This window comes from Phaethon aethereus, assembly GCF_964289735.1.
Source record: "Phaethon aethereus genome assembly, chromosome: 8".
NCBI classification, from domain to species: Eukaryota; Metazoa; Chordata; class Aves; order Phaethontiformes; family Phaethontidae; genus Phaethon; species Phaethon aethereus.
The window spans coordinates 28,223,149-28,240,043 of record NC_138584.1 but is presented as its reverse complement, the minus strand read 5'-3'; the positions used below and the strand labels follow the sequence as shown (position 1 = coordinate 28,240,043).

At 36.6% G+C, this 16,895-nt stretch overlaps 1 protein-coding gene across 1 annotated transcript in view; it reads left to right on the top strand.

Annotated features, from left to right (window-relative positions):
• The window catches only part of EPS15 (epidermal growth factor receptor pathway substrate 15), a gene marked incomplete at both ends in the record, with an annotated part of 50,167 nt that overhangs the window by 19,718 nt on the left and 13,554 nt on the right, over positions 1-16,895 (top strand). Inside the window, 5 exons of the mRNA XM_082003075.1 lie at positions 488-633; positions 1,525-1,684; positions 5,328-5,413; positions 11,185-11,257; positions 16,175-16,336. Coding sequence (XP_081859201.1) covers positions 488-633; positions 1,525-1,684; positions 5,328-5,413; positions 11,185-11,257; positions 16,175-16,336 — 627 coding nt within the window. The remainder of the gene's footprint in view (positions 1-487; positions 634-1,524; positions 1,685-5,327; positions 5,414-11,184; positions 11,258-16,174; positions 16,337-16,895) is intronic.

Genomic DNA, 16,895 nt, shown 5'->3' with positions numbered 1-16,895 from the left:
CTTGATTGGAGTAAATGCTACAATTTAGAATGTGCCAACTACTAACAGTCTGGGCTTGAGAAGTTCTTCAGTCCCTCCAGCTAAAGCTGTCCAGCTGTGGAAAGAGGAATAAAATTGATGGAGCCAGACAGTAAGCAGGACTGTGACCGAGCACAGTGATAAGGGTACAACCCCAAGCTGGGAGGAGATCTGGGCTCCAGGGAATATTTTTAATACATAAGCAAAGAGGCAGAGCAGTATCAGCCAGCCTTGGTGCTTCACTGATGTAAATACTTTGCTTCTGCTTTTGGAGTTGCTTGTGGATCTCTGTGCATATCTCCTTTTGGAGGATAAAACTGGTTCATGAACTAGGCACCTATATTGCTTTTTAAATCTGTGCTGTAGTCCTTCAATTATCTAACTCTGAAAGTAACTATCTGAAAACAGCCTATATCTTAGTATTGTGGGTTTTGTTTTTGTTTTTCCTCCCATCCCCACCCCCCTTCAGTGGGTTGTATCGCCTGCAGACAAAATTAAGTATGATGAGATCTTTGTGAAAACTGACAAGGACATGGATGGATTTGTGTCAGGTGTGGAAGCCAGAGAACTATTCTTGAAAACAGGACTGCCTTCTGCTCTTCTTGCACATATCTGGTAGGGATTTTTTTTTTTTCCATGACAGCTGTTTAGACGAAGGCATGGTTCTTGCTCCTTCATAGCAGCTTTCATGAAAAGTTGACATTTCTAGAAACTGAAAGCTGTTTTTTATATATAATAGCATGGCCTCTGTATAAGTAGTGGTAACTTGCTTCTACTTTTGGACAGAAGTGGAGGGAAACCAGGTTTATGCTAAGCATCATATCCTGGGGGAGTAAGTAAAGCACTTGAACGGAGATTGTTACGAACAAACACTGCACTTCAGCTAAATCTTTGTATTTAAGACATCGTAGTGTTGCTGTGTAACACAGACACTATCCATATACTGGTAATGAGAATTATCTGTATAAAATTCTTAGCATGTGAGACTTATGGCTCATTTAATTTTGCAAATTGTTTGTCTGTCATTACAGCTAGTAGTGACACCCACTGCTTTTTTTAATTCTTCCCTCACTGTAAGGTATTCCAGGGCACTCTGATAGGAAAAACTTCTTTTTTTCACGGTATGGTTAGCATAACCTCTAATGTAGGAAATTGAAGAAAATTAGAAAAACTTGTGTTGGCTGTGAAAAGTTCTTTAATTTAGAAGGAACTTCAGTTACAGGTACTCGGGTGGTGTTATAGTGACTCATAGCCCTGATTCTGCCTTTTACCAGCTCAGAACTTACGTAACAGAGCTGTGGACCTTAGCATGCAAAGAGAAAGTGGTTTTGTATATTTGAGTAATGTTTCCTATTTATTACCGTGCCTTACTTCTATATTGCATTCTTTGGAAGAGGAGATACACACTAGCAATTCTTACATTTTTAAATGACAGCAAGTACAATAAACAGGGCTATACCTGCAGAAATGAGGAATTTGATTTATTTCATGTGCATCTCTGTACAGGGCTCTCTGTGACATAAAGGATTGCGGGAAGCTTTCAAAGGAACAGTTTGCTTTGGCTTTCTATTTAATTAATCAGAAGTTAACAAAGGGCATTGATCCGCCTCAGGCTCTGACTCCAGAGATGATTCCACCTTCAGACAGGGGTGTCGGCTTACAGAAGGTAAGGATGGGTTTGGCATTTTTGCTATAAATCTCAAAGAAAGAATGTCAGTTTCAAAGGTTACACAAGAAACACCTTAAGTACTGGCATACCTTAAACTTACCATAATATCACGAAGAAAACAAGTCTTAAGTGCAAAGAATTGACAAAATACTGTTCCATTCATGTTTCAAAATGAAGTTGTCATTTATTATGCCTGCCAACCAAGCAGAGAGATCTTATGTTGAGAAAGCATTATTTTCTATTTTGAAAGAATAGTCTTTCTACTACCTGTCTAAAGAAATTTTAGTTTGCATTTGAAATAACATGCACAAGTTCAATGCCTTTCTCCTAATGTGTTCACAGTTACCTTTTTTACATTTCTTTTTTAAGAAGTCTGGAAACAATGTGAACTAAATAAAGCTCAGAATTATATATTTAAAGTTTTAAAAGTAAGTGGTCCTCCATTTTGTACTTCACAGATAGTTTAAATGTCTTCATAGTCTGTTGATTGCCATCTATCTTAATCCAGCAGTAGACTATACCTCAGCAGTTCAAGTTGCATTTATCAAAATGGTAGAGGTCATCGCAAATTCTTACTTGTTTTATGCATCACAAAGTCTGATGTGGGTTACCTTTTCTTGGTTGTGCAAAACATTGGCCTAATCCTAGAACTTTCTTAAATGGAATGAAAAATTTGCACCTCAAAAAAATGAAACTCAAAATTTGGTACTACTTTTGAGTTTCTGTAATTGGTATCTAATTTCTTTTTACATTCTGTTTTTAAAAAGTAATTGCTTTATTTTGCAACTCTACTAATCTTTTTTTGTATGTTTGCTTTCCTTTCTATGTCTCTTTTCTAGTTTGGACTGTTTTTTCCATTCTGCACCACTCTGCTTTTCATCCTTATTATTCTGTCAGTTTGTTAACTCTGCTTTCTCAAGGTTAGAGAATCTTTGCTTTTCTAATATTTACTGTCTGATGGTTTAATAATGAACATCCTTCTAAGCTTCTTACATAATCATTGAAATAGCACAGCACTTCTCTGAAGTGTCACAGTATGTTGCGATCTCAAATTATTGCTGATTTCCATTGCTGTTCATCTGGAAGAACCCAGATGGAAAAAAAACCAAACCAAAACAAACACCTAAGGTTTTTCCTTGAACCCAGACCTCTGTGGATGTTACCTGTTGGCAATATGTGCTGCTTGAACTTAAAAGAAAATGCCATGTCTTACCCAGTTGAAATCGGCTGGGGAGGTGGTGACAGCAGTAACCTGACGTGACAGTTGACAGTTATTAGGACTAATACCCATGATTTTACTGATTATATAGCAGAAAATGTAGCGATCAGAACACATTACATGAGATCAGTGTTGGTTACTGCTATTCTGTGTGTGTAAATTGTTTTTATAGAACTCTCAAAGATATCAGTGTGATTTTTTTTTTTTTGCATTAATAACATAAACTATAAGAGTAAGAATATTGTGAAAGAAGGTAAGAGTTCTTTTAGTTAGCTTTGTAAATCCTTACCAAGACTTTTACTAGATTGAGCTTGAACCTTCAGCTCCTTTTGATTTTTTTCAAAAGAGATGTCTTGTTGATATGAAAGAACCTATTTGTCCAAGATTGTTACTCAAGAATTGAACCCAAAGGGCAAGAGCAGTAGGCAGAAATAAGCTTTTTGCTGGTTTTCTTGGAGTGGCTTACATTGTAGAAGGGGGGGAAACCACCAAAACAAAACCCCTTAGGCTTAATCTTCTGACTTAACCAATATAAAGGTAGTAGCAGAAATATCAGTAAGTATAACGGTAACCCGTTATGTTTTTAAAGTAGGGAGAGTTAACTTGTGATCCTTCTTGGTAGGTGTTCAGAATGCATACGTATGTGGATTGCTGTTACCTAATGCTTGGTTTCTGTACGGAATTTTATTGTCACAGTAGTACAACTTTTACTTCAATTTTGAGCCCTGAATGCAAATCCCATGAATGGGACACAGCAGCAGTCTAGTTCTTGTTGCTCTATTTCTTTACCTAGAACTGTTTGTAGTCACCAAATTGCACTTGAATTACCAGCCATAACTTACGTGCAAGTTCCTCTTAAAGAATTTTGTCAGGAATTAGCTTTTATTACTATTTTTGAATTAAAAAGTGTTGTTTGCATGCATGTTGCAGTGTAGTAAATGGCAGCAAATAATTCAAACTTTTGTCTTTTTTTAACATTTTTAGCTTCAATACACAATTTGGCTTTTATGTTCCTCCCCCACACCAGTTCTCCTGAAAAATTGAAAATAAGATTGAACTACATTTTATTCAAGATTGATGCTGGCGTTAGTGTACAGAATTTCTTTAACTGATGAGAGAAGGAGGCCTGGGAAGAGTTTGTATTTGTAGCTAATAGCTCCATGTTTTCCTTCTGTCCCCTTCCTAGGAGGAGTAAAACCTTTCTCCTTGGAATGCCATGAGCAACTCGGCAAAACTCCTGTGTAATTCCTTTAGCATAGGATTGAACTTCATAGCTATTTTGCCCATTTGAGAAGCTGTACACTAACCAGTTTAAGAATAGCTGTTTGATTTTTTTTTTTTTTGTTTGTTTTATTCTCAGTTCATGCCATTTGCTTTAGTAAAATATGCACGAATAATCTATAGTTCTGCAATATAATATTCTGTGCCACAGTGTGCTCAGATTTACTGTTTAGGTCTTTTCATGGCTCTTGTTGTTTGTTTGTTCCCCCCCCCCCCCCCCCGAGTATAAGCTTGAATAAATACATAGTTAATAGCATCTTGATTTATCTTTAGAGAAACTTCAGCATTTAAAGACTTTTGTGTTATTTTGGGGGTATCACTTGCCTTTTTAATTATGTGTATGTACTTTTCCTCCGAACTTTGTATTTGTCCTGGATGACTTTATTCAAGGCTTGAAGGAACTGATGTATTTGTACAAGGTAGCTGCAGTGACTATGGCTTCCTAAACATGTTCATGTTGTGATAAGGCACAGTAGAACAATTACAGTATTTGCTAATTTGTGTCTTCAGCATTTGTTCTCTAGTCATTTATGTGTACTTTTTTTGAAACAAATCATTTGTATTACAGTGGTTGTCTTTATAATAAGACATAAAGTAAATGGGAACTCATGGGCATAACTTACCTATGACTTTGTATTATCAAAGTTTCAATCAGTGCTCTGGAGGTTCACATTAAACCAGCTCAATATCACTTAAAGCATTGCAAACAAGTGTCTATACTTTGCAAGAGGAGGATCACCAGGGTGAAGAAATATAAAAGTAGTAAACAAGCCAGATCATTCTTAAATGAATGCTAGGAAGCCAGCTAAATGTTAATTGTGAGATGAATCTCACTTTAGAACTAGATTGGGTTTGTTTTTTTTTTTTTGGTCTGTTCAGGTGGTCCTCTGCTTTTGTGGAAGAAGTCTTCAAGAGTTTACAGGAGACAAACTCTGAATTACTGGATGCATTGAATGTATGCTGTGTTCGTTAATATAGCATCTGGACTGTTTTGGGTTTTTTGAGATTGAAGATTTGAAATACAATGCTACCAACAATTGTTACAAGAGGATAGCTCGTGCTGTCACAAAAAGTAAAGTGAATATAGTTGTTAGGCAGCATAAACGATAAACTAACAGTATTTATTTTTTTATCTTTCAGAGTACTCAAGGACTGAATTCTGTAGCAGATTTTTCTGCAATTAAAGAGCTTGATACATTAAACAATGAGATAGTAGACCTGCAGAGGTACGTAAAGGAGGAATAGACACCGTTGCCTTAGATTCAGTTGTGCTACTTATCTTTTTTTTAAAAAAAAAAACAACTCAATGCATAAGAGAAAACCAAGTGGTAATAGTCTGCTTTGCTAAAATAAATGGTTAGCATGTCTGTAATACTGTTTAACACTTCCATATGAGGGCATTTAATAACAGCAAGACTGTCAAATGTCTGTCCATCATGCCTTCTGAGTATGCTTCAGAACGCTGCATATCTTAGCATCCTCACATGGAAGCAGTCTCTCTTGTTCATCTTTATTGGCAGATGAGAATGGAGCAGCTATTTAGGTTGCTGGAACCATGACATAAATTGGTATTAGTTGTCTTTGCTTTGTAGAGGGAATTCTAAGGACTTTTTTCTAGTGACAGGAAGGAAGTGAGATGAGAGAGATCCAGAAGGATGTAGCGTAGAGAGTGGGAAGATGACAGTTTGTATATTGACCTCTGCTAGGGTTTTGATGGTGGTAAAGATGGACATGGTTCTCTCCTGTTTAGTAAAATGAACTGTTGCACTGAGAAAAATTGTTTTAATTTGAGGTCTGCAGACTCTTGGGTTCCATTAATTATTTCTAAGGTAATTAAGAAGGTGACTTCAAGTGACTAAGAAAAAATCAAGTTCATATGTTGTGTAGTCTTCATCATACTCTGAAGACATAGCAGATATTTTTCTTAACTGATTATTTTGCTACTATCATAAATCTACTGAGAATTCTATTAAGAACAGTTAGTTCTACTATTTTATAAGTGAGGGTGCTTTGTAATGATGAAATCTGTCTGTCTTTCATGTCACTTGTAGGAATGATTTAATTTGGCAATGTGTCAAAGCACAGTCTGTTTCCTAAATACATAAATGTTTTTTCACTTCAGCTGCTCATTCTCCTTCTTACTACTCCCACTGCCTACTCACTTCTCCCTTCTGCCTTCCTCTGTTGTTCTTCAGGCTGTATTAATTCCAATTTTGGACTCTCACATTTATTAACTTGAAATACAATTTACAACTGTGTATATTTGCTGTTAGTATCTTAGAGGGAAATAAATTGTCCACTAGTGTGACTTTTTAGATCAAGTTGGCTTTCAGTAGATGGGCTTGCATGCAAGCATAACATACAAGCCAGTCTGAAAACAAGACAAAGTCTTGTTCTTTTTTCTTACTGGGAGGTATGAAGGAACCATGGCTTTTGGAAAGTCATTGCTTCCATTTTTTTAGTGGCAAGTATACTTGGACAATTATTTAAGACACATTTGAATGATACTAGGTTGTTGAAGATCTGGTAGGGGCAACTATTAATATGTATTTATTTTTAGAAAGGGGCAATTTACCTGGATATGATTTAGAGGTTCAGAATAGAGCTGGATTAACTATCAGAGTCTTAAGCCTGTATCATCAAACTGGAGTAAAATAGTAAGAGGTTTCTTAGGTTTCATTGAGAATGACTAGTAAACTCTCATTGTCATAATGTGAGTAAAATTTTTTCATTTTAGTTTTTTTCAAGAATAGTAATTTTTTTATTATTTGGAAATCCTTTAGCCACCGTAGAAGAGTTATTTTGGTAGCAGAGTAAATGTTACTTTTCTGTACCTTCCCTAAGAGCAGGTGGCAATGCTAGGCAACAGATCAATCTCTGTGGTAAATGCGGGGAACTTTTTTCATCTTTGGCAAATCCACATTTCTGTTATAATTGAAGTACACTTTGATGTACTTTGTAGAGTCTTGATAGCTGTCATATAAAAATGTAATATAAACTTCAGTTATTTTTGTTCATTATTAAACAAGATATATTGTTCAGCTGTTGAACTCAATATGTAATAGTTCTAGTCTATGATTCCATTGAGAAGTATCCATGAGAGCTGCATTTCTGAGACCCAGTAACAGAAATTGAATCTATTTTTGAAGTGCACTTTGAAAAAAAAAAAAAAAAAAAAAAGGCAGCAGAGGAAATGCCTCAAAGGAATGACAATGTCTGGAAGACATAGCTTTTTGAGAGACGGAGCAAAGGATACAGAGGTGATGTGTTTGTGGCTCAACAGTTTGTGTGGGTATGATATCTGGTAGCCAATAGCTTTTTAGTCTAATTCAATAAAAACAATGTCAGGAAGGTGGAGGTTGAGGATCAGAAGAATAAAATGCAGAACCCGTATTAGCAAGGATAATTCCGCTCTGGCTGGGGGAATGATTTGTCTGTGGACGTTGTGGAATCTGCATAATTTTGAGCCTGTCAGCACTGCTGCCTGTAAGTTCTGTTTCAGTTGCACTATATTTTTAGGAAGCTATTTGGAGCTTTTTTGATCAGCATTGTGGGAGGCTAGACCAGATGTTCTTAATATTCTTTTTTTTGAGCCATAAAACCTTTTTCTTCCCTAGTAAACCCTGTTTTGCTTTCATGCATTCAAAGCTAGCTACAGCCTACAAATTTATGGAATTTCTTCAAGCTTTACCAATCCTATGTTCCTCTCTAAGTATGTTAAGTAATTGAGCTTAACTTAGTACATCTCACCAAAGGTGGTGTCCTTCACATGTGTTGGACAGCAACAGTTATATTGTCTTGATTATAAATCAGGTTAAAAGGACCATAAAGCTGGTAAGTTGGTCTCTCAAAAGTAAGGAAACAGCAAAACATCCCCAGAAAAACAGAAAAACCTCTCCCTGCCATATACTTGCATCAAGCCTTTGTTTCAAAGTTCAGAGATCTACAGCTTCTTAGTAAAGCAATAGTAAGAATTTTAATGTAGGCTAGATTATTTCTTCCACCTTCTGGGTTGGAAGTAACTGAGCTTGTTGGAACTGAAAAGGTTGGGGGGAACAAAGGGGAGAAGAAACTAGGCAAAGCTTAGGCATTTTTTCTCTCATTGCTGAACTGAAGTACTACTACACTAGGAATTCCCAAAATGACAAATGTATTTGAAAATAAGAATGTTGGGCAACTGTGAGTGTAGATAACGCTGCCAGCTCTGTGAGTAGTCATCTGTCACTTATTATGGAAAAGCACTATGAATTTTTTTGTTTTGTAACTATGATGGTTCTAAGTGTTGGCCATCAAGAAGTCCGGCCAGGATTGTTTCATATTTGGCTCTAATGCCTCTACTGACTTGGGAGATCCTCAGTTGTCAGCTATCACAAATATCTGCGATATGCTGGCTCCCATTTACAAATTACTGCATTCACAAATTAGTATAAAACTTACGGACTTACTAAGATTATTTGCTTGTAAATCATGAAGTATCTGCATTGGAGAAGCCAGGGGTTTTTTTTAATCATTGCTTTTAATTTATTTGATACGAGGTTCTCCTGACCTGACGACTACTAAAATACATAAGGAACTTATGTTGTTTTCATAAATTGGCTTGAATTGGTTACAAGTGTCCTTTATTGGCAAGACCATAGTTCTTTTTGGGTTGTTTGCTGTTGTTGGTTGGGGTTTTTTTTTGTGCTGATGTGGTAAGGGACTTTATGATCCAGGAAATCTATCATATCCAATAAATCAATTTTGTTACTTGTTTTTGGTTCTTTCAGTTGCTGAGCATTCCTACAGGGGCATACCAGATAGTTTGTAAAAGAAATGGAGGCATTCAGAAGAATTAGTGAATTAAGTAGGTCTGTGTTGTCTTTTTTTTGAAACAAAGATGCATTACTGGGGGGGGAGGAGGGAATGTGTTATATGTAGACGATATACACTCAGCTTGTTTTCCTTTGCCCGAGACTGCTGCCTAAGCTTTTCTTGTCCTGCCTGACAATACTTCTTTCACTTGATTTTTTTTCCCATTCCTTGTTTGTGTTGTGATTTGGACAGTGTAAGCTGCCTGTGGGTGGGTATTGTATCCTGTTGCTTGCTTAGCATAGTCCAGATTGCAAGGTTTAGGTACCTGGCTTCTGTTGAAATGAAAGGGAAGTGATCTTCATCTCTGACAGTCTCTTGTGCATATCAGTGACATCAGTGTGGAAAGGCTGAATATTAAAGCATCCATGCCTGCTTGCATTTCTATTTCCTGCTCAGTTTCCATACTGAAGCAGGGAAAATAACAAGTATTTGTTTACCTAGTCAATTATTCTCTTTTATCTTCAATCAGGAATAATATACCTAAATGTTTGCTGTGCTTGATGCATGTCTGAGGGCTTGAAGGTATTTTTCAGCCTGACTTGTGTTTATATCTGTGGAAGTGCTTTATTGAGATCGAGACCCTTTGTTCATGGAAAGTTACAGAAGGCATAATCAACAGAACTTGTTTCATCCCTGTGTTGCAATGCTTTAAATATCTAAGTACAACTATGCTACCAGTACTAGTTTATTGAGTTAGGGGAATGTGCTATACCTTTGACAGAAATGGTGAAGTTTTGCTTAGAATTTCCATGATACTTTTTTCTGATGAATGGAGAGTGAGGAATTTTATGAAACTCGAAGGTTCACACTTAACAAAATAGCTAGCCTTGTTCTTCAAAGTCCTTCTTTCCACATCTGTCCTTTTCCTTCTCCTTCCAAGTAAGCCTTCCCTTTGGGCACACTCAGCAAGTTGCTCTTTAATCAGATACTGAGATAATAGCAAAACATAATCTATAGTAATTATTTTTCAGAGCAAATGTTCATTTAAGATCTGTGACATCTGGGTGTTTTTATTGTCCATTGTACATGGTTTAGCAGTAACCAAGTATTACTCAGCTTGCGTAAAAAAACTTAGAGTAGAAATGCTTTACTTTGAAGACAGAAATGCTTTCTTCTGTATTAAATAAGAGTGAACAATAAGATTAACAGTTCCAGACTGATTACCAGTCTGCTGCTATTAAACTATAAAGTTACCTTAATTGTACTAGTAATATAATTTGATAGCTTTTCACTATGGTATTTCATTTAGAAATGTTAGAATTTGAACCAAACAATAAACCTAGCTTTTGATGTGTGTGCTGATTTATTAACAAAATCTTTATAAAAGTAAACATCTCTATACAGAAGATAGTGTTAAAACTGTAAAGCTTAATGCTTTTCTGCAGCTGCGAAAGGAGAAAAGATTCCATACGCTGTCAAGAGATAAATGCTCCTACGATTTTTTTAAAACAGTAACACTTCTGAGTTGTATGTTGGTTTTTTTCCTTTTCCTAAAGCTATTGTTATGTCTGCCAAGAATTTATTGATGATAATTCCCCTGTCATCAATAGTCACTTTTAAATGTCTGTAGAGACAGACTTGATATGACGCAGCACATAACTATGCATGGAGTCTCTAAGCAGATAGTGATTACAGCAAGCTAACCTTTCTTCTTCTGACTGATCTTACCAACAGATGTATTTAAAAACTGATAGGCAAAGTTAATTAATCAGCTAGATCGGCCTGCTGGAAATGTTTTCCAGCTGCTGTTAGCATAGGAATTACTGTGTTTGCAGGGGTTAATAGATGGAATCTGATGCAATCCCTCCCACTTCTCCCAGCAGTTTTCATTAGACAAGTGCTCCATAGCAACAGTGAGATCACTGGAGACAGTATTTCATTGATTTCTCCCTCCCACCCCCTTCCATTTTTGAGCCATTCCTATCACTGAAGTGCAGTTGGGTGAAAAGACGGGGGTTTTTTTATGCAGAACACTTATGTGGGCTTCTGTCTTGTAAATAATTTGGAAAGCAGAAATCCCTTACATCTTTTGTATTTAATGTTTCACTATGTATTTAAAGAGAGATACAGGCTTAGGGGGCTGGATAACTGTACCTGCTGTAGCTGATGTTCTTAAGTATTCTTGCATTGTTTGCTGGTCTTCTAGGGAAAAGAATAATGTAGAGCAAGACCTGAAGGAGAAAGAAGATACCATCAAGCAGAGGACATGTGAGGTCCAGGTAAATAAGACACAAAATTATTATTCAGACACCTAATATTGCACCATGTGGTGTTTTAATGGCAATGGGATTACTCAGTCTTTAAAAGAAAAAGAAAAGAAAAAAAAATTGGTGGCTAAGAAACAGAATGTACTTCGAAGTGTATTTTCTGTATGAATGTGGGTTGGTGTAGGTGTGTATATTTATATAGATGTGCGAGCTCCTAGGGTATGTAGCCTGGATCGAGTTTTAAATGAAAAATATTATAAAAGAATGGGTTTCTCTTTTGTTTGTTTTTTGTTTTTTAGCAAGGTTATCTAATGTATAATTAAAACTAAAGACGACACTGTAGCAGTGCAAATTAATAAACTTAAGTGGCTGAATTAAAAGGGCTCATATATGGGGCTGCTTCTTAAGAGTCACAGTAATTACCAGCTTGGGAGGAATGTTGCCTCAAGTTAATTTTGCCTAATATAAGTGAATTTAAAAAATAATGTTTGATCTTTATTTGAAAGGTTGACATTGAATTTCCAGAATGTTGGAAAATTTAAATTTTACAAGTGTTTTACAGGGATTAAAAATTATACAGACAGCATCAATGTTTAGGGTGCTAACAGTCTAGCCAAGCCCTGAATTAAATGCTGCAAAGCAGTATTTCAATTAAATTTTAAGCTGCAAAAGCAGCTGGAGTTGCTGCTTTAAGAAAAAACTTCCGCGTGATATCTGATCACTCACGTTTATTTCTACATTTATTTTAGGAATCTTTATTATTTCAAATAACCTTTTTTTGATTAAAAGCAAATAATGCAAGATTTCTGCATTTTACTTTGTACTGGGCAGAAAAAGAGCCAATGTGTTACAACCATTGTGAATTTTGTGCTTGGCTATTTAATACCCTTAAAGCCTGGATGATAATTAATAGTCCAACCTTTCAGAAGATAATCAGATGCTGGCCTGTGAGTCACAATGGCAGCCAGTCACAATTCCAGCAGCTGCAGGAATGCATACGGAAGTTGCCCATGTCTGTGATTCTGTCTCTGCATGCAGTGGTCATTCCCCTTCCCACTCTGCAGGTTGCCTTTTCACACTGCTAAGAATTTTTATGGGTATTCCTGGTTTTGCGCACAGGAAGATTTTGTTAGTGTGTTCTGGGATCTGTGTGTGTTCACGTGAAGGTTGAGTTCTCTGGTGCCCTTGCACAAAAGGTATATAAAGCTAAATAAAAACCTTATCTTTAACGTTACAGTATTAGTGTCATCTGCATGTTTGGTGTTTGATAGTCAGCAGCATCACAGAATCAATTAAGTCATTAGTTCCAGAGCAGTAATGATGGAACCAACTGTCTTAGGTCCTTAACCTCGTGGTGATCATACAAGCTATCTGTCCCTTGTTAAATATAGAGTTCTGTCAGTTTGCAGAGAAGGAATAGTCTATTACTGACTGGAAAATGAGAAACCATCAGGATCAAATCCGATATGGCTGCAGCATTTCTATAAGCTGGTGGCCTTTTATCTCTGGTCCCTTTCCTGCTCCTGAATGTTGGAGGACCTGACCTCCATGTTTCAGGAAACTTTCTAGAACTTCAGAGAATAGTGGTGACAGACTAAGAATATCTTTACATCATGCTTTTTTCTCCTGGTTTTATTCTAATGGTGACATTTCTAAAGCTGATGTAAAAAACCAGTGTGTTCTAATCTGCCGCCTTGGATCCAGCTAGTGTCATGGCATCACACTCCAGGGTTTGTGATACCAGAATTGCTTCCACGGACACAAATTACAATATATAATCTATGGTCTGTGATGGATCAAACTGATTTGTATGGGAGGAGGAAAAGAATGACAGTTTTTCCTCTATAAAGTAACTTCTATGCTATGTAAATAGATACTAAAAAGCAAAGACAGGAAAAGAGTTGGGAGGAGAAACAGCATACCAATGGGTTTTAATGTGTTTATTAAAATATCAGCTCTTTAGTAGCAGAGATTAAGGGGTGATTTTTTTTCTTAAAAAGTTATGGGCAGAGTAACAAAGATCAAGAAACTTCCAAGGCACCATTTCCTTAACTTATTCTGTGATTGGATTAGCATTTCCCTATAAATATGGGAGTAGTAAGCTCAGATATGAAATGTTCTTCTTGGCAGCGGAGAACTTTGTTTTACAGAGTTAACATGTCACCAAAACATTAGTTTTTGACCACATATAAAGTGGCACCTGAAAGTGCCTTTACCTGGCTGTCCCCTCGCTCTCTCATCACTAGCCTGCTCTTCTAGACGCGAACATTGGAGGACAGTATACCTCAGCAGTTAAACACTACCTCAAGCAGTGGGCTTTCAGACACATTCACAAGACTCTCATCGTCTATCTAGCACTTCACATGTATGGGTGTGGTTTGTCAGTCTACCTGCTAAGACTGAAATAAGTGGCGATTCTCCTGGCTTTCCCAGCAATCACTGCATGTTCCCTAGAATTTTATTGGCATGAAGTCAAAACGTCTGTGCTTTGCTTTTCGGTAGGACACTGAAACTTTGTAAAGAAATTTTTAGAACAAATGCAATTATCTCCTGAACAAAGAATAACATATGGAAAAAAAATGTACCTGCATGTGAGATGCTGCTGGGGGCGGAGGGAAAGTGAAAGATGTTTTAGGACTGTGGCCTTCCAAGTAGTTTAGAATGTTTCTGACCTTCCCTTCTAGCCTTTTGATCTCCTTCTTCGCCTGAGTTTTCTTGAACAGATTTTACACTCCGAGTACCCCACTCAGCATTGGATGTGGTCTGTGATGGATCAATTTTCTTTATTCTTTGTTGCAGTGCACCAAAGCCATTAGAAAGTCAGTGAAGTTTAACTTTTCTGTGCTGTTTCAGGCTTAACAGTTTCAGCACATGAATCATTTGGTGAAGTACAGACTGGCAAGCTATGAAATCCATTGTCTATCTGTGGAAATGCAGATCTCTAGACTTCCTTGTCCTATACTGCATTAGCATGGAGAATTATAATGATCATAAATCTTGTACAAGGATTACTATTACCATAAAAATGCTAGTTTGTACCACCTCAAATATGTTAACGGTTTTCATATAGAATCTCATTCAGTGCTTGAACATTAAGATGCTGCTTCTCTGCTGAGGGTGTTCTTTAAAATTGAAGCTTAATTGGAGCCTGGTTTACTTCATGAAGATAGATCTTTTGAGTATTACCCCCAGTTCTGTGTATTTTATCTACTCTGTTTCGTTTTGGAGTGATTGTGTGAACATGTTTTTTGTCTGTCTTTTCTTCCTTTGCTCTCTTCTGGGAGCTATCAGGCTTAGTCAGGTCTCTTCAGTGCTTCTTTACTGCTGTGCCTACCTAGGTCAGACATTGGGATTCAAGGAACAGTAGCAAGAATGGAGGTGACCTATATTTAGCTTGTGTGTATGTGAATTCTTGCTTCTTTTCAGAGAAAGGAGAGCAAAATCTCTTCAAGCTGTTACTTTTTACCCTGTTGCTTGTGCTGAGTGTCAGCCGATACTTGTTTTTCAAAGTGATGTAAAAAATGAATGGATCAAGAGTGTCCCAATTATCCAAATCAGTAGCTGCTGTCAGATCTTTTTGTGTGGGCACTGGTTTATATTTCATAGATTAGAAATAACCAGTAATTCACCTAGTCTGACCGCTGTACATCAGTCTTACACCCTTTAAAGAACTTCAAATTTGATTTTGGGGGTTGTTTTTTTGTTTGTCTTGGGGTTTGGAGGGACTTTTTTGTTTGTCTTATAAAAGCACCTGTGATGTTTCTTTAGACAGTCTTCAGTTGTCTTGACATTACCAATTTACTTAGCGTCTGACTGCTGCACCATATGCCTTTCTATCTGTGGTTTTTGTCCTGATTATCTGGAGGTGTTAGCACATGTGGGTGAACTATTTCCCTCACAAAACCATACAAACAAAATGCCCCTAAAAAAGGACAACAGGATCTTAGCTTAAAGCAGCACACGAATGCAGGATCTAATCAGAAATTCACATCAGCTTGTTTTCTTATCCTTCTTAATTATTTTATCTTCATTTGTTTTTTAATGTTGTTCATTATTCTTCCTTCAAATACCATATTTTTTGGAAAGACTGGAATCTTCTCTTTTCACCTAATACTTTTCCTTTTTGATCTTCCTGTATTATCTTTCTCTTGACCTTGATGATTCATTCTTCTTCCTAAATTATTTTCTTGACTTCTTTTTCAGTGTTATCTCTGCAGCTTGTTGAAGTATAACCATTCCTGCTCCTCAGAAATGATCTAATTATTATATGATGCTGCTTAATGTACTTAGAATACAGGATGCATACTTACTGCTGTTTCATAAATAAAAGAGACCGCATTGTCATGTATGGAATCTGTATTTCTTACCAGTTTTGTTAGATGGAAAATAATGGATTTTTGCAAAATCAGAGGCAGGGAGGCTCTAGAAGGGAGTGCATTTGGGTTAATAATGCACTGGTTTGGTCCTTTACCATGTTGATAAAACGAGTTCCTTTTTTTGGCCATGTGTTTCTGAGGGGAAAGGAGCAGAATAAATAACTTCTATTATTAAGGAACTCAGTAAAGCATATTGCTAAAACATAGGAGAGATATAATGTAGCAGACTGAATAAAGGTGACATCTAAATTCAAAACTAAACCCTAACCTCCCTGTGAGTAAGACAGTTCATCTCTGTGTTGATGCACCATCTTCAATACTTTGGTGAGATTCTTTTTACTAAAGAAAAGAAAAAGCAAATAACCTGATTATTTTTATGTCTTAGAACTAGAATTTGAGAACACTTGCTTGTCTGATATGTTATAAATGCTAGCTTTTGGAAGCTAAGTTGTTGATACCTTGAAATCTGAGTTAATACTGCAGTTTATATTGTTGGATTTAGGGGTTAGGAGGAGAAAGGAGACAACTGCAAAGCAAATCTGTTTTATTACAGGACCTACAAGATGAAGTAAAGCGGGAGAGCAGTAATCTGCAAAAGCTGCAAGCTCAGAAACAAGAAGCGCAGGAAATCCTTAATGATCTTGATGAGCAGAAGGCCAAGCTGGAAGAGCAACTTAATGATATCAGGCAGAAGTGTGCAGAGGAGGCCCATTTGGTAAGGTCTAATGCCTAAGGCCCTTGAAACAGTAAATCCCTCGTTTTGAAGAACTTACCCTTGCAGTGTGTTACGGTTGTTAGGGAAGGAGAAAAAACTTTAACGAATAAACAGCCTGAGTGTCAAGATTTTTGTGACCAGTGGAGAATAGGAAATATGTCACTCATTTCCATTACCTCCTAATTTAGTATCAGTGTGTCAACAAATATACTGAGAGATACTTGCACACAAGGTTAAGTGCAAACAAATAATGCAAAATTATAATGCAATATAAATATAACTAGAAACACTAATTACTGGGACTGATTTCTTAGTGGTTAAAAAAAAATATGGTTACATAGATTTTTTTCTAATATAAAGCTATAGTATTTCTTCAAGGTCTAAAATGATATTTTCAGTATTAGAAATAGCTGCGTTGGTCAGTAGAACAGCTAGAATACTATCATCCTATTGAGACCAATAGGGAATTAACTTTTCATTCAGGTATAATCTATAATCTCTGCAATAGCTATGAGGTTTTTACTTTTTCTGGTCATAAATAATAGTATTTGGATGTATT